Source organism: Canis lupus, chromosome 35 (assembly GCF_048164855.1).
Source record: "Canis lupus baileyi chromosome 35, mCanLup2.hap1, whole genome shotgun sequence".
Lineage (NCBI taxonomy): Eukaryota > Metazoa > Chordata > Mammalia > Carnivora > Canidae > Canis > Canis lupus.
Window position 1 is genome coordinate 14,988,972 of NC_132872.1, and position 22,424 is coordinate 15,011,395.

General features: G+C 43.8%; 1 protein-coding gene and 1 non-coding gene across 2 annotated transcripts in view; both read right to left on the bottom strand.

Annotated features, from left to right (window-relative positions):
* Positions 1-22,424, bottom strand: part of PLCXD2 (phosphatidylinositol specific phospholipase C X domain containing 2) — a 49,183-nt gene continuing 26,759 nt past the window's right edge. Inside the window, exons 2-4 of the mRNA XM_072812489.1 lie at positions 19,922-20,382; positions 14,261-14,502; positions 1-6,142 (exon numbers count right to left, since the gene is read on the bottom strand). Of these exons, the coding sequence (XP_072668590.1) occupies positions 5,983-6,142; positions 14,261-14,502; positions 19,922-20,382 (863 nt within the window). The 3' untranslated portion in view covers positions 1-5,982. The remainder of the gene's footprint in view (positions 6,143-14,260; positions 14,503-19,921; positions 20,383-22,424) is intronic.
* LOC140625249 (U4 spliceosomal RNA) lies at positions 14,598-14,732 on the bottom strand. Its single transcript, XR_012024608.1, has one exon. It is a non-coding gene; the product is annotated as a U4 spliceosomal RNA (small nuclear RNA).

The following is a 22,424-nucleotide window of genomic DNA, read 5'->3' on the forward strand; positions in this document are numbered from 1 at the left end:
AAAAGTGCCCACTGACATTTTATATTTATTATTAGGGTTAAGCCTATTTAGGTAGTTCAACTAAAATACAAGAAAAGACATACTGTCATCATATCTATTAGGTTTTTTTTTCACAGTTAAAATGAGGTAATCTGGCTTTACAATGTTTCAGTTGAATTAAGCAGTTTGATCCAGTTTACAAGGAGAAATATTTTTGAACAATTATTTCCTAGGAGGGAAAAAGCCAAGTGAAATGTGTGTGAATAAGATAATTAAGCCACAAAATACATTTCAGAGTACCAAGCAGCATGTATGTAAAATTTTAACTCTAACCTTAAAATTGGTACAATTTATTGTTATTTTTACTTCACTTAGCAAACAGCATGCACTGTAGTATAAAACAAGCATAGAGGACAAACGTAGTATCTAAGAGCCTATTTATCAGATTCACCTATCATCTGAATTGACCAAGATATATTCTGACTATAACAATCTCTGTATTTTCTAAGTGCTTTTCAGCGAGGTTAAGTATTACAGTTGGCATATATACAGTACAAACAATGCATACACAATCTGCATGTGATACTTAATTTGGGGGTATAAATTAGTAAGTATAACAGCAGCAAGGTACCACTGCGTCTAGAATATGTCCTAAGATTTATCATATTGATACTACAGATTCATGACTCAAGTGTTATTAGTGCTACAGACTAATAACAAAGGTAAAACTGCAAATATACAAAGCGACCGAAGGCCTGTTTGACTTCAAAGTGCTGTGCTTCTTGTTGGGCTCCAAGCTGGTGAGCAAGCTCTTGCCATTTTGAATGAAGTGCTGGCCTCAGGTTCTGGGTTCCAATCAGATTCTGTGTGTGTGTGTTGGGGGTGGGGGGGTCAGAATTATACACTGGGGAACGAGGAGCAATCACCTGTGATAAGAGTGCATTTGGGCATCATTGAGTGTGTGCCTTTCTGTGTAAGTTTTGCCAATTCTTATGAATAGTGATTGGCAGATGATAAAGGACAGACAGGAGATGAGAGGAGGAAGTGGTCTTCTGCGGAGGTCAGAAGGAATGAGATGGAAATGCCCCTAGACTATTGATGAGGTTTTCTCAATAGACTGTGGGATTGAGTTCCCCGGGAAGAGAAAAAAAAAACTATCCAAACTATGTGGTTTAGAAAGGAGGCTGAAAACTCCTAAGAGTAAGGTGTTTTTTGGTTTTTTTTGGAGGAAAGACTACGATGCTATATCCACTGCAGGATCAAAAGGGTTATCTTAGAATCTTTTTATAGTGTTTAAGACTGTGCTATTTCAACAACATCAATAGTATTTTGTACCATATTCTTCTAGGTTAAGGGCCAACACAGTGAGATAGTAGCTTTAGTGTCACCATGTCTAGTAGGAAGCTGAGGAAGCCAGAAGGTAAGGAGATAGTACATCTCCTGGGGTAAGAAAGAGCTGTTTGTTTTCATTTGGAATTAATTTCCAGCTAAATCACTTACCACCTAATCAATTCACTGCTGTGTATCCCTAGGTAATATCTGCGAGTGACAAAGTTATGATGGCAAATACTAGGAAGCAGTCTGAGGCAGAGGGCCAAGGAGTACTGAAAAGTTGGTAGAGTTTAGAGGGACAACCATGTTCTTTGCCATACAAAAAAAACTTCCTGTCAGTATGGACATCTGATGTTACCAATTTCTGTTCATTGCCTTTTGGCATAATAAGACCTCGCATGCACTTGGGAAAGCCCACCTCTCAGGAGCTCAAGTGTGCAGCAGCAGATTTCATGCAGCTCCACTCATCTCATTATATGGATTACTAAAGGTGCCGGCGTTGCACTAGTTCTGTGATCCTACACCACACTTTTGAGAAATGAACCCAAATAGCATTTCTTTTCCCATGCCACACAAGGAGGAATTACCACAACCGGGCACCTCCCTGAGTATAAGGCATTTAATTTAATCATAAGGGGCCTGAAATTTTGGGGATCTAGTCAACCAAGGTTTGCAGAACAGCACTAAAGTGGCAGACGGCATCTTTATTCCAGATTAAGGAACCAAGGCAGACTTAGCCTAGGGTTACTTGGTTGCTCAGCCGGGAGAACTCTCATGGCAGTGCCCCACTTGTTAGCCTGTTCCATTTCCCAGGACTTAGAGTAAAAAATTGCAGTCAGCCAATAAAGAACATCACAGAAACTTCAACTGGGGCACGGACTCATTCAGTAAGATGGCCTGAACTTGTGTAGTAGTCCTAGGTCTTCCATGAACAGAAACCATTTCATTTCAGTTGTAACTTCTGTTTCTCTACCTTTAGAAAGCACTACGCTTTCTTGCCAGGCTGTAATAATGTCTCGTTGGGGAGCCCTTTCGTATGGCAGGATTTAAAAAAAAAAAGAAATGAAATCCTGACCCACCACAAAACTGCATTTTATTCCAGAATGCTCCACCACGTTGTCTTCTTGAACAGGATCAAACTTTGTGATGTGAATGTGAGGTCATGAAAGAAGAACTAGGATTCTTAAGATTGAGCATGACCTGGGCTCAGATCTTGTGCTTTTCTTTGAGTTTATATAAAAATCCTGGGTTTGTACTGTGGCTTAACTATTCCCAAGAATTCAGGGGTTGTGGACTCGGTGCTAAGGAAAAATAAGTTAATTATTGGAGAATCTCCTACAGCATACATGTGTTTTTTTGGCATGACCCTCTTAGGTCTGCCATTCACTTAAAATTAAATCCTCAATAACTTATCATTCCCTTCCATCAATTCTATCTTGACTTTTCTCCCCAACCCTAAGACTCTCTTCTGTGCCCGTGAAACCACAGTGGTACCTCTAATAGGCTCCAAGTCCAAGCCTTTTAAACACTGCTCTAATCTAACTGAAGCCTGTGATTGTCCTCTCTGCCACAAAGCCATGGAAATGTGGCAAATGGTCCAGAGAGTTCATGAAAAACTCAGCTTACATTTCAGAATAACTGTGGCCCCAAATCCTCCGAAACTAAAGCCTTCTTTGGCTCAGTCAAGTAGCTTTTTAGTTGATCTTGAAGTGAATTCTGAGGAAGCACGATAACCTTGTTGGATCTTACGAGAATAAATGATGTGGTTGGGTCAACCATTATTATTGTTGGCGGTTGCAGAATGAGTCACAGACCTACTCCCTCTGTCCTATCACGGAGTCGCCTGCTTGGCCTTAGGTCCAAGAGCAGAATGCACAAATCCTTTGTGATATGTCAAACAACTGTTCCTTGGAGCAGAGAATCTGCCAATTCAAGGGTGTTTATCGAGAGTGAACTGCAAATGCTTCTCCTCCGGTCTCCCAGAAATCCTGTGCAGAATTTCAGAATGCAACCAGAGCACTATGACAACTCAGAGCACTATGAGGGAGTGAGCACCTGCACTTGCCACATGCAGCAGGACTCCACACACATGACCTTGGGATCATTTTCTGTGCTTCTGTGTCACGCTCGATGACTTCGTCTTACCAGGCAAACACTGAGGTGCACTTACATGTTACAACCCAAGAGAAGTGCAATTATATCTTTTAAAACTAAAGGAAAAAAAATCAAGTAAACATTTCACTGAACAGTCAGCAGCCCTTGGGTGTCACTGGCATCCTGTGGAGATACCTGCCGACACACCTGGCCTCATAGCACCAAGCACCTGGGCAAAGCTGAGGCTCAAATAAAACAGAGCAGAGTAATTCTCCTCTTGCCTCCTGATCTCTTTGCCAAGTAACAAAGGGTTAAAAGGGGCAAGGATCTAGTCCCTAGCAATTGACCAAGAGAGTTAAAAATAAAACCAAATGAAACAGTAAGGACACAAAGAAATCCCTGAGGGTAGGCCAGGGATTTCAGAGCTTGCCACTGGGGTTTAATAGCAGAATTGAAGAACAATTGAGAAAGGGAGGGCATTTCCGTTCTTACTCCTTCCCAGAGAAGGCCCTCAGAAATTGACAAGACAATCCCAGAAACCTTTGGGAGAAGGGGTTCAAATGCAGGAGCAGGAAACGTGAAACCAGATTTTCCCAGAGGCATTTGCGTTGTGTCTTCCCCCTCAGCTGCGGATGCTACAGGTCAGGGCTGAACTGACTTGACCTCCAGTGGAGTCTGGAAGACCAAGGCTGGGGCATGCGCCTGGAGCTCACCCCGGGTGCCCCCCTCTGCAGGCGACTTGGAAGACCCAGCCATGAGAATGGCGGAGTAGAAATGGCAAGCCGCAGGGGGCTGGCCCAACGATCCTCGTGCACACACACATCCATCAAGGATTCCATGGTTATCTTTCTTCCTGAAGAATCCAGACAGGGACATCTCCTTAGAGATCCTCGGAAAGTTCTGAGGAGCACCCCTGCATATACACTCCCATGCCCAGTTTTCTTTCTGGCTCCCTCCTTTGTGACCTCCTGCTGGAGTCTTCCTCAAGAGTTCTTCATGACCCGTAGCATCCTCTGCTGTGGTGCATGGCCGGGTAGGGGGTGCTCAGGTCTGGACCACACCCACACGGGCTCCCTGTCCCACCACGACTGGGGAGCTGGGAACAACTGCGGCCGGGTCAGAGTGTGTCAGAGGTCACTCACAGTCCTGAAAGGCATGGGCAGCATCAGGCCTAGGTGAACAAAGTTCAGGAAGCTCCTTTGTGAGTGCTCTCGAGGTAAGAAGCACTGAAGATACTTAATCTATAAGTAAATAAATGCATAAATAGAGTAATAAATAAATAAATAAATAAATAAAAACACAAGAGGGCTCTTTGTAGATAAGTACCTCCTATCAATTAAAAAAAGAAGAATCCCCTCTTGAGTTTCAGAGCCCTCCTGCAGTGGTGATTAGCAGGCTCAAAACAACCTGCAGAAAGTAGAACAATCAAGACACAAGCTGGAAATGTTCCAACACTGGGTATCTCTCCCTTGATGACACACGAGTCATCCTGAATGTCCCGAGGTAGTCTTGTTTTCAAGGAGTTACAGAACAGCTCCAAACTCACTTGGGGCTTCCTCCTTAAATCCATTGCACTTCCCCACACATACTGAGTCTGCCTCCCCGGTGCCATAAACCAGATGCCTTCCGTCGGCGTTACGTGTCACAGCACGGACCAGAGTCCTAGGCAGATAGCAACGAAATGCCATTCCAAGACCTGGCTTGAAGATCCCATTCCAAAAAAGACTTTGCCAGAATGAGGCAGGAGTTTACCTGGCAGCCATTTTGGGAAAAGTTATAGGATTAAACCAAAGAAACGTGGCATGCAACAAACATGCGTGTCTATCTCCTGCTGGGCCCCACACTGAAAGGATCTCCCACCACTGCTCCTTTCACTTTTCAGAAGGGGCCAATAGAAATAGAAAGGAATCAGTGTTTTAAGACTGGGACACACATTTCTGATACCAAAGGCGATATGCACTGTTTATCTAAAGAATGAAGGTGACCAGTTCCCAAGCACAAGCTATGCGAGAACAGCTTGCGGCTGGAATAGCCTGGTGATAAAGAAGTCTTACTCTCTAAGGGAAGAAGTGGTGACATTCAACATGCCAGAGAGAACCGGTGCTTGGCCCTTTTCTCCCTCAAAGCCCTAGGCTGATGTTAGAGCCACCCCACAGGGCCTTCCACACCTGCAATGAGCCATTCTTTTGACTAAAATGCCTTTTTGGGTTCAGTCTTCTCCCTGGCTCAAACACAACATTTGTCCTGGAAGACAGCAGGAAACTGGGCCAAGTAGGAGACACTCAATGGAACCTGGAGACCCCAATTCCCTATTACATTCAATATCATGAGCCACTGGGAAGACCCTGACTTTGATCACATGAAACATGCTTCTTCCCTTGGACTTAAAAGTTTTTTAAAAGTCTCCTTTGGGAAAAATGCAATTAAAAGCTCTGTATGTTATCCAAATAGCCCTATGAAGAGGGTAAAATGCCCTCCTCCTCCTACTTTCCCATCACTGCCCAGGGCCATCCTAATAGGAAACCCTTCAGAACTCTGGCCGAGATCAACAAAGTCAACATTAAATCAAAAATCAAATCAGCATTTAGCCAAAGCTCTATCCTCCTGTAGGAGGTCATTCAATTCAATGACAGTCGTGGCAAAGTCCACCAGGTCCACAAAGTCAGAAGTGATGATGTTGACTCCCATGGCTCCGGGCTTCTGAGTTTTCACCCAGTCCAGGATGGCAGGAAGATTCCTACACAGAAGGGAGAACAGAGAGCAGAGTTTAAAAGAACTCTTCCAGAAATGGAAGAAAGACATTTCCATTAATGTGACAAAAGTATGTCAATGAAAGCACAAGCCCCCAGTGGTTCATCTGTTTAAGCGATGTGTCTCTTTCAGGGATGAAGTGATGTCTCCTCCACTAGAGAACTGTACTCCCAGGGTGTCTGCGCTGGAAGAGATGATTTGTCTCAAGCACCAAAGAGATAACCATGTCGGTAGGACCTTGAAAGACTAAGGTCAAGAGCCTAATTATTGGTAGGTTCTTTAATTTATTTTTTAAATCATAAACATTTTCAAACACACTGTAACCCTGAAAGAAATTTACAGTAAGTGCATCCACCACCTCTCTTCTACCGCGAATATTTTACAGTACTTGCTTGCCACATATCTGCCCATCAACCCATCACTCTATCCTTCCATCAAAACATCTTATATTTTTGACAAATTTCAACTGCAAACACCTGGTATTTGGGCACCTTACACATGCCCCAAATACCTCAGTACGTATATCATTAACAGAGACTCAATACTGTTTAAATCTTTCTTTTGACATAAACTTGCATCCGGTAAAATGGGGAAATCTTAAGTGTTTCTAGTTGACTTGTGACAAGTGTATACATGTGATGCAAACCCATGTCAAGGTACAGAACGTTACCAGCACCCCAGAAGGTTCCTGCGTGCACCTTCCTCATCAATCCCTGCCCGCATCCCCCCAGGGGCAACAATTATCCTAATTTTTTTTTCTACCATTGATAAAATTTGCCTGTTCTAGAACTTCATGTAAATTCAGGCAATATGTATTCCTTTGTGTGAGTTTCTTTCACTCAGCAATACGGTTTCGGAATCCACCCATGTCGTTGCATCCATCAGTAGCGTGTTCTTCATTTTAATCTCTGCACTAGTCCACCGCGTGAATATGCTGCAGTTTGTTTATCCACTTCTCTTACTCAGGAATAAATGAGATGTTACTAAGTTTTGGATATTATGGATAAAACTGTTATGGGCATTCTTACCAAAGTCTTTTTGTGGAGATTTATTTTCATTCCTTTTGGAAAAATACCGAGGACTAAAATTGCTTTATTATACCATAGATTTACATTTAGTTTTATAAGAAACTTCCAGATCTTTTCCCAAAGGGCTTGTTCCATTATATATTCCCAACAAAGTACGAGAGTCCTGGTTACTTAAGAGCCTTCCCAAAATTTGGCACAACTCACCATTTTATTTTTAGCCATTCCAGCAGGTATGCAAAAATATGACTATTGACCATTTGTCGTCCCCTTTGGAAAGTACCTGCTCAATTATTTTACTCATTCTTTTTTTTTTCTTTTTAATTGTTGAGTTGTAGAAGTTATTTATATATTCTAGATACTAGTCTTTTCTCAGATGTGCTTTTTGATGTTTTATCCTTGCCTACAACTTGTCTACTCATTTTCTTAAAGGCATAATTTTGGAGAGCTCAATTCCTTAATGTTGATGGAGTCTAACTTACCAATTTTTTTCTTTTATAATTTCTGTCACCTATCTAGGAAACCCTGTTTGGTCCCAGGTCACAAAAATATTTTCCTGTTTTCTTCTATAAGCTTTAGCTTTCCTGTTAGGCCCAAGATTCATCTCAAGCTAATTTTTATATATGGTATGAAGTAGGGGTCAGGGTTCACTTCTCCCATAGGGATACCCAGTTATTCCAGAAGTATATGTGGCTTCTTAATACTTACTCAGTGGCCTCACAAACAGTCTGTTGGTCACATCTTATAATTCGAGAATTTTCTATTTGATAGCCAGAATGTTTTGCCCGAGGCAGCTCACAATTTGGTGATGTTAACAAATGACAATTTAATGTGATGCCTTCTGTATTAGCAGGAAATGTAAATACCATGGAGGGTAGAGAGGAAGGCATAGTGAAGTATCCTGCATAGTTTGGCATCGTGGTAAAAACAGCTCACTACATACTTGATAAGCTGAGGAGACTTTAAGGAAGATACAACCCATGGCTTACGTTTTAGTTAATGGATAGGAGAATTTTTAGGAAGGATTTGCTCTAGGCCAAAATTAAAAATACTTTTACCTTAACGGGCCCCCTTCTCTTCCTCTGGTGACGTTCTCCTTGATCTTCTTTCTTTCTTTTAAGATTTTATTTATTTATTCACGAGAGACACAGAGAGAGAGAGAGAGAGAGAGAGAGGCAGAGACACAGGCAGAGGGAGAAGCAGGCTCCATGCTGGGAGCCCAACGTGGGACTAGATCTTGGGTCTCCAGGATTAGGCCCTGGGCTGAAGGCGGTGCTAAACCGCTGAGCCACCTGGGCTGCCCTCCTTGACTGTCATCTTCTCCTTCCAAGCTGCCCTCCCTTGAGCATACATCCTGACCCCTCAGTCTCCTCCTAGATGACACTGTCTGGGCCTTGCTAGCATTTCGCCTTCCTCTCTCTTTTCCTCTTCCATGACAATGATGATCAGTCCCAGGTCGCTTCCCTCACTCAGTGGACCCACTGACCATGGGCTAAAACATATCTCATAAATCAATTTGCATTTTAAAAATATTTTATTTATTTATTCATGAGAGACACAGAGAGAAAGGCAGAGACACAGGCAGAGGAGAATCAGGATCCCCGTGGGGAGCCCCATGCAGGACTCAATCCCAGGACCCCAGGATCATGGCCTGAGCCAAAGGCAGATGCTCAACCACTGAGCCACCCAGGTGCTCCTCAATTTGCATTTTTATGTTAGTAAGCTAAGTAGGATTTAAAAAACCACCACCGGGCAGCCCAGGTAGCTCAGCGGTTTAGTGCTGCCTTCAGCCCAGGGCCTGACCGTGGAGACGCGGGATCGAGTCCCACGTCGGGCTCCCTGCATGGAGCCTGCTTCTCCCTCTGCCTGTGTCTCTGCCTCTCTCTCTGTCTCTCATGAATAAATAAATAAATAATCTTTTAAAAAAATAAAATAAAAAACCACCATCACAGGAGTAAGTCTATTTTTAACTGGGTCTCCTGAAGACTTAATAACCTTAATTTGACCTTATCCAGTTTCTTCATTACTCAGTCTCTCCCCCTGTAAAATGGGGATACTACTATTACTTATCTTGTATGGATTTGGGGGGGAATTAAATAAGGTAATACATGAAAGGTGCTTAAAACTTTGCCTGGGGGGCACCTGGGGGGCTCAGCGGGTTAAGCGTCTGCCTTCCCTCAGGTTATGATCTCAGGGTCCTGAGATCAAGCCCCGCATCCGGCTCCTGTTCAGTGGGGAGTCTGCTTCTCGTTCTCCCTCTGCCCCATTCCCCACCTCATGCATGCTCTCTCTCTCACTTTTATGCTCCCTCTCTCAAGTAAATAAATAAAATCTTAAAACAAAAAAAAAAAAAAAAAAAAAAGAAGAATTTTTCCTGGGACATAGTAAGCACTATGAGTGTTTGGCACCAGAGCAGGAATCACACATGGTAGAGTGTAGGCTAGAGATAATCTGAAGGCTAGCAACGGAACACCACAAATAGCGTCTTCCCTTGGCGAAAGAGACCTGGAATACACAGTGGCCCACAGGAAGGCCACTGTAGTCCTGAACCTGATCCATTCAGGACTTCTTTTTATTTTTTATTTTTTCAAGATTCATTTATTTATTTTAGAGAGAGAGATACACACAACACACACACAGAGACAGAGGCTGAGGGGCAGAGAGAATCCCAAGCTGACTCTGAGCTGAGCAGAGAACCCAACTTAGGCTCCATCCCAAGACCCTGCGATCACCCTGAGTGGTGAAACCAAGAGTCAGATGCTCAACTGCCTTTGCCACGTAGGTGTCCCATGACTTCTTTTTACAATCCACTCGTCAGGGGTGCCTGGCTGGCTCCGTCAGTAGAGCATGCGACTCTTGATCTCAGGGTGGCAAGTTCAAGCCCCACATTGGGTGTAGAGCTTACTTAAAAAACCAAAAAACCAACAACAAATCCACTGCTTAGTGTTTAGGTATGAAATGCCGGCGCCATCTTCTGGTCATCATGGGGAAATGAGAATTCAAGGCTGGTGGCGACTCCAGGTGACTCCAGCCAAAGCCAAACCACAGGGGATCCCTGGAGCCTGAGAGGAGAAATGTGGGAAAGGCATCCACCTGCGGGTCTCCGGTGACAAAGAGCTCTGTCAGCTTCGGGTTGCATGTATCAACCTTCCTCAAGGCAGGGATCAAATAACCCGGATTATGTACAAAGACAGGAAAATGTAGAACTGTGAGGAGAAGCCGCTTTATTTTCTTAACTCTTGGCCTTTACCAAGGAGAGATGGGGGCAGAGAGCTGAGCCAGGTACTGCCGACAGGCCCGTGAAGCACCAGGTCCCATGAGCAGAGCCATGGATTCGAAACCTGCCTTGCCTTTGAAGCCCATTGAGAGAAGAAGGCTGACCTCTGTGTTTCTGGGTTTTCCAGAGAGATGGCCTGCCTCTTTAGTGCCAGTCACTGTGGTAGGTGTGGTCATACTAAGACGCTATAGTTTTGTTCATATTATTAACCCTTTGAGTGGCGATAAAGAGAGCTCAGAGACCTCAGGAAATTCGTCCAAGGCCACCCTGTGGTTAAGAGACTACGCTAGTGTGCTAAGGCTGCCACAGAAAAATGCCAGACTGAACGGCTTCAACAAAAATGTATTTTCTCACAGTTCTGAGGCAGGGAGTCCGAGATCAAGAGGTTGGCAGGTCTGGGTTCTTCTGACGTTTCTCTCCTTGGCTTGCAGGAGGCCGCCTTCCTGCTGTGTCCTCACATCATCTTATCTCTGAGCACACACATCCCTGGAGGCTCTTTGTATGTCCAAATGTCCTCCTCTTATGAGGACACCTGTCAGACTGGATTAGGGCCCACCCTAGTGGCCTCATTTTTACTTAATCACCTCTTTGAAGACCCTGTCTCCAACTATGGTCACATTCTGATATGGGGGCCTGGGGCTTCTACATACACATTTTCAGGGAACTGAATTCAGCCCATAACAGGCACCAGGTCAGGCTGTAGTCTCAGGCTTGATGTCAGTCTTTGTCCCCTTCTATGGCTCCATGGCTGCTCTGTCCTTGAGCTTAGGCAAATCTTGCCCTCATTTAATTTCAGCAGGAGGGCAAGGTTTCTAAGAATCTAGGGGAATCGATCCTAGAAATTCAGACTGACGGCTCGATTTTTCATGGCTTCCTTTTAGGGTGATAAACCAAAGCTAACCAGATCTCAGGTCCAAAGTTTCACCTAAGAGTTAGGTTAACTTCCTACTGGAAAAAAAAAAAAAAAAAGAATCACCTCTACATTTGTGGGAAAATACCTGATCTTTGTCCTCTTGGTTAAGCTGATAACCAGTGCTCAGGAACCAGCCTCACAGCCCCCAGTGCCCTCGTTAGGACAGACCTCTTGGACTTAGAAGTGCTGATCTCCGATGCTTGTGCAACTGCCCGGAGGCAACGGTGGCCGCACATTGTCGTGCTGGTTTTTGCGTACAAGCTCTTGACTCAGTTTCTCCCTTCAGTGGATGAGGGGGCCTAGGAATGCGTGCTGCCTCCCTGGAATATTCTGGAGACTAGTAGCCCCAGGTGTCTTTCCAGTCTTGGGACATCCGCTTGCCACCAGCGGGCAACCACTCTGGCATGCTAGGATCCCTTCGCTTTGGGCACATGCCACCATCATATCACTAACTGGAAGAGCTTTGTGCTTCATCGGCAGCCAGAGAAAGTTCTAGGAATTTACAGGTGTGAGCAGCATTGTGATTTTGTGGGCTCACAGCTCCAACCAGGAAGATCTGACCAGATTCACGTACAGGCCCGTGGAGCAGAAAGGAGCAGAGCGATGAAATATGCTATATTCAAGTCCGTGGTGAATGTGGGAAGGGCAGCAGCCCAACAGGCAGAAGGCCGGAGTCACGGCACGTTATTGCCTCTGACCCGCTCTGTGGACCTGGGGCACTAACCTTACCAAGTCCCATCTGAAATGGGGAAATAATGTGCTCTAGCCCCGGAGGCTGGCTTAATGTAAGAATCAAATGAAATCATCTGCTAGAGGGCAATTTATATTCTAAATACAGTATGCAGATAAAACTTAACCTGATTTTTAAATACCTTCTCTCTGTTATTAGTACAACTCTGCACAGACTTTATACTGTTATTTTCACAGCGCTTTGTAGAAATTTACATATTTAAGAAAAGAGAACATGGGGATGCCTAAGTGGCTCAGTTGGTTAAACGTCTACCTTTGACTCGGGTCATGATACCCCAGGGTCCTGGGATCAAGTTCCAAGTTGGGCTCCTGGTCAGTGAGGAGCCTGTTTCTCCCTCTCCCTCTGCTCCTCCTCCCAGCTCATGCTCTCTGTCAAATAAATAAATAAAATATTGGAAAAAAACCCCTACATGTTTATTTTCCCTGATTGACTTAAGTTCCTTGAGGACAGACACTATAGATACTATATCATTTACCTTCTATATTTATTTATTTTTTAAATATTTTATTTTATTTTATTTTATTTTAATCTATGATAGTCACACAGAGAGAGAGAGAGAGGCAGAGACACAGGCAGAGGGAGAAGCAGGCTCCATGCACCGGAAGCCCGACGTGGGATTCGATCCCGGGTCTCCAGGATCGTGCCCTGGGCCAAAGGCAGGCGCCAAACCGCTGCGCCACCCAGGGATCCCTACCTTGTATCTTTAGACCTAGTTCCTCCTAAGTACTCAATCTTTGTTGAATGAATGAATGAATGAATGAATGATATTAATCTACCAATTTAGCAAATGCATGAGGAAAATGGTATAGATACATGAACATATAAAACGTTTGTCGTTCTGGATCTTTCAGAGATATGGCATTGGTTTATGACATTCTCTTTTCCAAGTTCAGCACAAGTAATTCAGTCAAAACTTAGTAGAGCCTTTCAGTAAGGGTTTCTTGTTTTGCTCACAGCCAATGTAAGCAGGCGTTTTCTCCAGCAAACAAAAGTTGAGGTGCTTCTAGCTGCCTGAACTCTTGCCAGATGAACTTCTGTTCTGGAGTGATGCTATCCAAACTCAGAAGCAAATAGGGATGCATTTTTGGAAGAATCTTTCACGATCTAAACACTGGTGCTTACCACCTGGAACTCAGGAACTGAAGTGAGTCCTGTAAATACCTCTCGTTACCCAAACATTTTCACTTCCTCAGCTCGGCCTGGAAGGATGCCCTATTATCCAAATGTATGTATGACATTCCCTTTATCCATATCCATAGGCACACACACATACATGGACGGATATTCACACCATACTTTTTCTTGATGACACCTATCATTTATGGTATCCAGGATAAAGAACATCATCTAATACGAAGTATCTGGAGCTTCTCTTGCCTAATTGTACAGTCAGAATCAGTTCTGCTCTGAGGAAGTATCTGAAGCTGTGGCACTCTAGGTAGCATCCTAAGCTGCTTCTCAGGACTCACTGTCACTATGGAAGGGACAAACCTTCATAGGGCACCTCTGAATCCCTAGTACCTACCACAGCTGTCTCATTTAATGTTTTTTTTTTTTTTTTTTTTTTTTTTTAAGATTTTTTATTTATTTGACAGAGAGAGAGAGAACAAGAAGGGGGAGTAGCAGAGGGTGAGGGAGAAGCAGGCTTTCTCCTGAACAGGGAGCTGGATGTAGGGCTCAATCCCAGGACCCAGGACCAAGACCCAAGCCAAAGGCAGTTGCTTAACAGGCTGAGCTCTTGGAGTAGCATCGGGCACCCCCATTTAATGGTTTTTAAATGAGTATTTGGGCCAACTGTAAAGGTGGGGCAAGTACATGATGTGGTCACATGCTAGAAGCGAACATACTGCTGTTGGCTTACAGTGCTTTGCCTTAGCATCAAAGTTTAGAGTATTTACAGTATACCATCTATTTTAACAAAATATTTAGAGGCCCTTTGGCCACGTTTAAAGCAAACCACCTCAAATACACAGCTTTTTCAAATACAAAGTTTTTGGTTTTTTGTTTTGCTGTCAACCTAAAATTTTCAAACTATATGATTTTTACTGCTGTCTATTCATAAAAGAATCAAGACAAGTTTCTTCAAAACTTAAAAAAAACCCACAAACCTTACTTGTGGGGTAGAAGCAAATTCTTACCTATGAACCAGAGTGTTCTTGAGGCCACCAACCAGGCCTCGGGCAATGGTCTTCACTCTGGGGGTGAGAATGGCTTGAGAGACGTGGAAGGAGCCTCGTGGGGCCCGCTCACTCAGAGTGGTCTCCAAGAAGAGGATTAGTTTGCGCACGCTTGTAGTGTTGGCCCAGGGTGCTGGGATTTTCTTTCCGGACCACAGGAAGGGGTATTGCTTGTAGAAGGGACAATGATAGAAAATAAGAACCTGAAACATTCAAAACAAAAAGAACAATTCATAAATAAGCTGAATGTTAATTCCATGGCTTTGTCCCAATTGCTGACATGAAAGGCAAACAAATGTACGCATGTAGAAATTCACGAATTTTATGTGTGTATACACACACACATTATATATATATTAATATATATATTAATTAGCAATAATCGTGCCTCGGATAAACCTCATTGGCTATGATACTGCCACTGCTCAAAGCTTATATATTAATCAATAAGCAAAGATTTAAGCACTTGTGTATGTCTGAACTTGAAGATTCTTTATTTTTGTCATGAACACTTCTGGAAGTATGGTAAAATCCCAAACCCCTTCTCAGACTGTTTTAGATGAATGTATCAAATAGAAAAGACAGGGGACGCCTGGCTGGCTCAGCGGTTGAGCATCTGCCTTCGGCTCAGGACATGATCCTGGAGTCCCGGGATCAAGTCCCGCATCAGGCTCCCTGCATGGAGCCTGTTTCTCCCTCTGCCTGTGTCTCTGCCTCTCTCTCTGCTTGTCTCTCATGAATAAATAAATAAATAATTAAAAAAAAAAACAAATAGAAGAGACAGGATTATAAAGGAAATCGATGAGACCGAAATATAGCTATCAAAATATTATTAAACTTGTAATAAATTGGTGTATGTGCTTCATAATAAATACATTAAATAAAAATATTTTGTTGTAAGTCTAATAAGTTCCATCATTTTGAGTTAATGATGAATATAAATGATATTTCAAATGCCTGAAACGAGATATGGAAATATCTGTGATTGCTATGGGGACAGCCACAGGTAGAGCCGATACTGCTGTGGCTGAGGGTCTTCACTCATAGCCAATGGGTATATTAATTTTCAGTAAAAGTGGGAAGGGATCAATATGTAGATTTTTCCCATCCAAATCCACAGACTACTTAAATCCTACCCATGCCCCTCCCCTTGGGGCTCTGAACCCCCACATCACCTGCCCCCCACCCCCCCATGGAGAGTGCTCTGGCTCGGTAGTGCTGTCTACCAGTTATGACTCCTATGCTCCTGCAATTGACGCTCCTGGGGGGTTGAGACCCACTCAATGGACTCATCATGAAGTGCCCTGAGTTTCAATCACGCCAGCCAGCCGACTGAATGAAATAACCCTTCCCAGGAGGATGTGGGGGGGGGCACTACTCTAGGCAGGGAAGACTTCCAGGAGGTGATGGGTCTCTCCAGTGGGACCTCCCTGGGCTGGTGGTGATTTTGAAAATAATTAGCAAGCCACATCCACAGCATTAATTAGTTTCTGGGAGGCAGCCGAGGGACAGGGAGTTGCTATTTTGATTGTCCCAATTCAGAGCTCTGCTGCTTAGGTTTCTAGAAGTAATACGTTTGCCCTGCTCCCAAGTGCCAGTAATCTCTTCCTGGAGGAATGTCCAGCATGCTTACACGGCCTGGACTGCAATCCTCAGCGGGCTGGCCCGAGAGCATAATCCCCAGGCACCCGAGCAGGAGGGCTCGGCATGTGCGTCTGGTTCCCAGTGAGTCTAGCCCGCGACCCAGGTGCCTAACTGCTGCTGCGGGCCCAGAGCCCGGGTGCCCGGGTGCGGCGGGCTGGATGCACCCAACAGGCTAACAGTTGCTGTTTCTAAGGGTGTTGAGTCCCGTCTGACTGACTGCTAATGATGCCGGTGGTAAACGCGGGTGTTAATGAGGTTAATCGCTGGCTCATAGTAAGCAGATTGCCGGGGAGATTGGGAGGACTTCCTGCTGGCGGTGTAATCGGCCAGGTGGAAAGCTGGGGTCTCCCGCACCCAAGAGGGAGGCAAGCTGTCCTGCGCAAGGGACCGGGAGAGGCGGGAGGCTGCGGGGGCCTCCCCCGTCCGGGCCTCTCCAGAGCTGCCTGGCCCCCGAGCAGTGTCAGTGCTGTTCCCTTTGCTGCCTTAGAAAAGGTACAAAAATGACAAATTGCACAACAGGAGCTTTCTGCCTTTCCTCAAGAGCTTACTTGAACAATCCGATCCTAAGGGTTATAGGGACAATTTCGGTTGACAGGAGGAGGTTAGTCTAGCAAACCGATTGTTTGTTGTTTATGGATTTCAAGGGGCAGTAACTCTTGCCCGAGGGCCCGCGTTTTGCATGCGCTTCCCTACCTCGCTCTGCTGTATTTTTCTCTGACACGCTCTCCCCTTCCAGCTCAGCAATTTATGTCCAGTTTTTCTCCGGAGACTCAGATTTGAAATCTAACTTCTCTTGAAAATTATTCCTTGATTAACCTCCTCTTATTCTAATGGGTCCTTTCCTGGAGGCCCCTCGACTAGTGATCGAAGCACTATTGCACTATTGCACTATTGCACTAATGCACTATTTTTCAATCAATTGCTTACAAACCCCTTTCTTCATATAGTACAGTTGAGGCGGTTTTATCTTGCAATTGTGTATCGGTTGTTTTGTATTTTATGAGTGTTATGTACTCTTACCTTCTCATCAAGATCCTAAATACTGCCAAACCGTAGATTTAGTCTTCTAATTCATGGTACCTCAAAACCCATAGCCACGATGTACACCTATCAGTGAGCTGTGATGTAACTGTTACGTTGAGTAAATGAAATTTGACTGAATGGTAGTATATGAAGCTGTAGTGATAAAATACTCAGGGGGTTACAAGCAAAGCAGCTCATTATATAATGAATATTTAAAGTTTAGCCCCCAGCAGGGAGTAGATCACTGATGACTGTGAGGTCTCTGTTTAGCTTTTTAAGGAGAGACATGGAGGGGACAACTCCAGGAAAGCAAGAAGAGCAGGGAAATCCTAGAATTCAAATGAATGACACCTACCCTTTTACTGACAGGTCATTGCAATCTTTTCATAAATTTAGTAGGAGTAGTTGTAGTTGGAAGACACACACAGATTAGCCCCTACTTAAAAATATGGATAGCTCATCACTCTGCTGCTGGAAGTTCACTGTCCACCCTCGTCATTATCTCTGAAAATACCTGTTACTCCTGCAGACTTCCAAACAATTTTGTAGGCAACATGGCAGTCCACCCAGGACACTATCTGCATGCAAAATTATAAAGCTATAATTATATTAGCTATATTTATAAATTTATATTTATAAAATTATAAAGCTATATCTGATTGTCAAGCTTAGTTGCACTCAAATCTAATCTTATCTGAATCCCAAATTCAAAAGCCCACTTACAGGTCGGTCTCTAGCCCATTACTCCATTCAGCGAGCCCTCAGAGACCCTCTGATAATAGGGGCTCATGAATAAGGAGGAGGTGTTTTATTAGCGTAATCTATGATCTTAGTTGTGAAAACCCCAAGATGAGGGGACAGCCGTGGAATAGCATCAGAAGCTGTGGGAACTCAGGGGAGCCAAACAGCCTATGACTCAAACTAGGCTCTGGCCAGTCACTAGCGATGATCTCTCGGGCAAGTTGCTACTTTCTCTGTGCCTCAGTTTACTCACTGTAAAATGAGGATAATAACAGAACACCTATCTCCTAGTGTTGTGGAGAGGACTAAATATGCTAATCCTTGTACCTAACACAGCGTAAAGGCTCAGTAAATGTTAGCTGATAAGGTGATGTTGGTATTACTATTATCTCATACTGTAAGAGAGACTCCACTAAGACAAAAAAAAAACTCTCCAAATTAGACCTGTGAGTCTGAAAAGATAACCTGGGCTTAGGGGCAAGGGTGTGATAAATATTTGGTAAAATATCATTTACAAAGTTTTAGTGAGAAGTGGCTTAGATAAATTTTAACAGAGACTGAGAGTTAACTCATTAGCCTCTATGGAGTGAAAGGCATTAGCCCTTTTGTAAGTGTGCAAAACCACCTGGTGTTTCCAATCACTCAGGCCAAACCTGGAAGTCATCCTTGAAGCCAGTTTCTTTCGCACCCCAAATCCCATCCAGTGGAAAACCCCATTAGCTCTACCTTCTGACAGATTCCAAATCTGACCACTTTCCACTTTCCACTAGTGCTCTCCTCATGGGTTTCCCTCCTTTCCCTGCCCTCCTACCCCTGGTTTCTTCCTAGCAGCCACAGAGATTCCATTAAAATGTCATTCAGGACACAGCACCCTGTACTCGGAACCCTCTCAGAACCTTCCTCCCTCAGAGTGAAAGCCTGAGTCCGTACCTCATCACCCATTATTTCTCACCTCCTCTCGCTGCTCTGCTCTCCAGGCCCATTGCCTCTGCTTCTCCTCAAAGGTGTCAGGCACTGGCTGGTTCCTCTGCTGGGAAAGCTCTTCCCCCGCAACAGTCACATGATTAACTCCCTCGAAAGTCTATCCTGATCAACTTATTTAAAATTGAGACCAACCCTCCAATACACAGAACGCTGGTTCCTCCTAACTACACCTGCCTTTCTTTTTTCATTGCTCATATCACTTTCTAGCATTTTATGTAATGTATTTATTATGGCAATTATCTATTATCTGTTTCCTTACAACCTGAATGAAAGCTCTATGAAGGGAAGGATCTTTATTTTATTTACTAACTTATCCCAAGTGCCTGGACTGGTGCTTGGCACACACTGTTCAATGAATATTTGCAAATGAAAAATCTTTAGTTGATTTTTAATTAAAAGCTCTTCTCTAACTTCAAAAATAGCTGCCTCTTTAAGATGCTTTGGTTCATGTACCTATGAGTAGTGACCAACTATAAATGAAAGGGAATTGCTTTTTTTTTTTTTTTTAAAGAGAGTGTAAACTGGAGGCTGACTTTTCCTGAAGCTCCCCTGTCCCACAGCCTGTCATCCCATGGGATCAGAGCAGCATCTCTCTGAGGCTCACATTCCTTTTCTTGGGTATGTCCCTCAAGGCCTAGGTTTGGAGCTCTGCTAAACTATCGGACCTGGGAAGGCTCTCCACCTGTTGGGCTCTTTCTTCACTCTCTCCCCACCAGGACCCCAAATCTGTGAAGACAGTCTTTTAAAATATAACACTTCTGAGCTGAATCATTTATGTGCCTTTGTCAGGTAATGCAGGGATTATCTGACATGGAGTTAAAGGCAGGATGGACCTGCCTATCTCCAGGGGAACTCGGAACCAGAAAAAGGTTCTATGGGAGGGAAAAAAAAAATGGTAATCACCAATTGGTGCAACTTCAGGAAGTTGCCTTGGGCTGCTTCTCAGGCCATTCAAAGTCAATTTAGATGCTTCACACAGGCTGCCAACACATTGTAAATATTTGGCAGGTGTTAATCCCACTTCACCAGTGCCCAGGAACTAGTGTACATACCTTAGAGTCTTTGAAGCTATCCAAGAGCCCAGGAACCAGTGTGTATATGTTTAATACTCCAAATAATCTTTGCCTTCTAGCCTAAGAGCCCTGGGGTGGGCTGCCTTCCAGCTGGTGATACAGAAGAGGCAGAAAGTGTTATGTTTTTGCCCTGACAAGCGGGTCTGTTTCCTCTTACCTGGCACTTCTTCTCCCACAGGGCTTGCAGGGTCATGCTCTCCACGCTGCAGGCTGAGCACAGCTTGTTTCCAAAGGCCTCCTGGATCCGGAGAATCAGGCGTTTGTGGTGGGCCTCATCCATGGCGTAGAAGTGGTTGAAATCCAGAAAGACAATCTCTTGGGGGTGCTGGGTGAGAAATGAGTCAATCTCCATCAGGCCATCCCAGACCTTGATGCCAAAAAGTCCGTGAATGAAGTAGATCTCCTGATCGGCATCCCCGGGCTTGGAAGACACACGCAGGTCAAAGTAGCGGATCCCAGCTTCCAGCTGTTCTCGGAAAGTCAGGTTCTGCGTCACAGACCACTTCTTCATTAGCTTCTTCACCAAGGAGATCCTGGCGAGGCGTTTGATGGCTGGGGTCTGGTCAGGCCCCACGGGGGACTTCTCATCTACCCAGTAGCTGAACGAATCGTGGGAGCCTGTGCCAGGCAACAAAGGGGGAGGAAAGCAACTGAGACTGGAGCTGGGAAAAGAAGCTGACTGATGAGGAAGCAACAAAAATTAGCAAGTACACCCACTAGCAAAGGCACCCACAAAAATGTAAATGAATATTTGCAAAAATTTTCAAGCTTGCCCGACGAGACATAAACACAAATAAAAGCAACGTGGTCTTATTAGCAGCTTCAGAAGCCTGGACTACGGCTATAATTCTCACATATTACTAGTGGAAGGTACATTAATAAATACCCTTTTGGAGAGCTACTTAGAAATGTGTTTCAAAAGAGGAGCTTTAAAATATTCATACCACTTGATCTAGGAATTTCATTTCAGGGAAGCTCTTCTGAGGAAATAAATTAATGGCTGGAAAACAAAGATATTTGCTAAAGAATCTTCATAACAAGACAAACTAGAGGTTGCATAAGCATCTCTTAGGGAAGACTGCGTGATGCCCGCATACTCGCTTTATTCGCGGGGTCAGTGAAACAAAAAGGGAAGCCCTGCACCTACTCAATAATTCTGGGACAGGCATTTACATTCTAGGAAAGGCAGCATTAAACAAACAAATTATAAAACCCAACTGCTATTATGTATAGTATTTTTTGTCTCCTATTGTACATACTATTTTACTATTGTGAAAGCCTGAGTCAGTAGGAATGATTTCTTGACAATCAGGTAATCATTTTTAAGATTTTTTTTTAAGATTTATTTATTTATTCATGAGACACAGAGAGAGAGAGAGAGAGAGAGAGAGAGAGAGGGAGAGAGAGGCAGAGACACAGGCAGAGGGAGAAGCAGGCCCCAAGGTCCCATGCAGGGAGCCTGATGTGGGACTTGATCCCAGGACCCCAGGATCACGCCCTGGGCTGAAGGCTAAACCGTTGAGCTACCCAGGGATCCCTGTTTTTAAAATTTTAAAATCATTTTAAGCTCAACACAGCTTACTTATATGGCCTTCTTTTTGGACATATATCTTAATAAGCCAATTCTGCTATTAAATGGTCAAAGGTGTTCCCTCTCCTCTGCCTGAAAGAAAAGAGGGTAGTTATCCTCCCAGACAGTGAGATGATCTTATTGTTATAACATCCAAGTGACCACAACAGACACAGTTCTAACTATGGTGAGAAAATATTTCAGGAGTAACTTGAGGTCAAAAGGATGTTTAACAAATATCTTTCATTGGTCATTGGCTTCTATTTGGCAGCAGCCATTATTCCATGGTTAGTTAGCTCTGTGACTGGCTGACACTGGGGATTCCGCATAGGTGGCTGCACTTGGCAGGCAACTGCCCTTGTTCTGACCCTACCAACTTTGTTCTTAATCACTACCACCCATATTAGAATCAAAATTTTTAATTCACACTGGCTGGCTGGTTGTTATCAGTTATTCTTTTGGCTAAGTTTTAAATAACTATTATTTCCATTGTTTTTAAAATAATTCAATCTGGGATGGCTTTACCATTTTATCTTCTTGGAAATGAAGCAAAAGAAGTAAAAAAAAAAAAAAAAAAAAAAGGCGACCAGCAATATTTTATTTGTCTCTAGAACATGGAGGATGCTCAGTAATTAAGGAAAAGCATATTTATTAATCCTTAGGCAATGTCAATTCTGCAAGCGAGAAAATTACTAGCATATTTCAGGTAAAAAAAAATTGCCATTACTAATAGAAATGTGGAGCAAGTCTCCCTGGATTTTCCGTATTGGTTGTCTCTGTTAATGAGACTCACAGGATACTTGCCTAATGCTCTGTTTCCTTTGGCTTGTACAGAAACAGGAAATCTTTATACCTCCTCATTGAGAGATTTATTCTGAATACATTATACATCGATGGTGAACAGCCAGTTCTCTCTTTTTAAATTATACTAGCAGCCCAGCTGTTCAGGATTGAGTGTGTGATAGGGTGCGAGGTGCATGTTGAACTTCATTCTTCCCTGGGTCTCAGGGAATAGCCATTATCCAGGCATGGAAAGAGACAAAGCCCCTCTGGTATTCTCTTGTTGGTGCTGAGCCCAGTCTCATCTCCA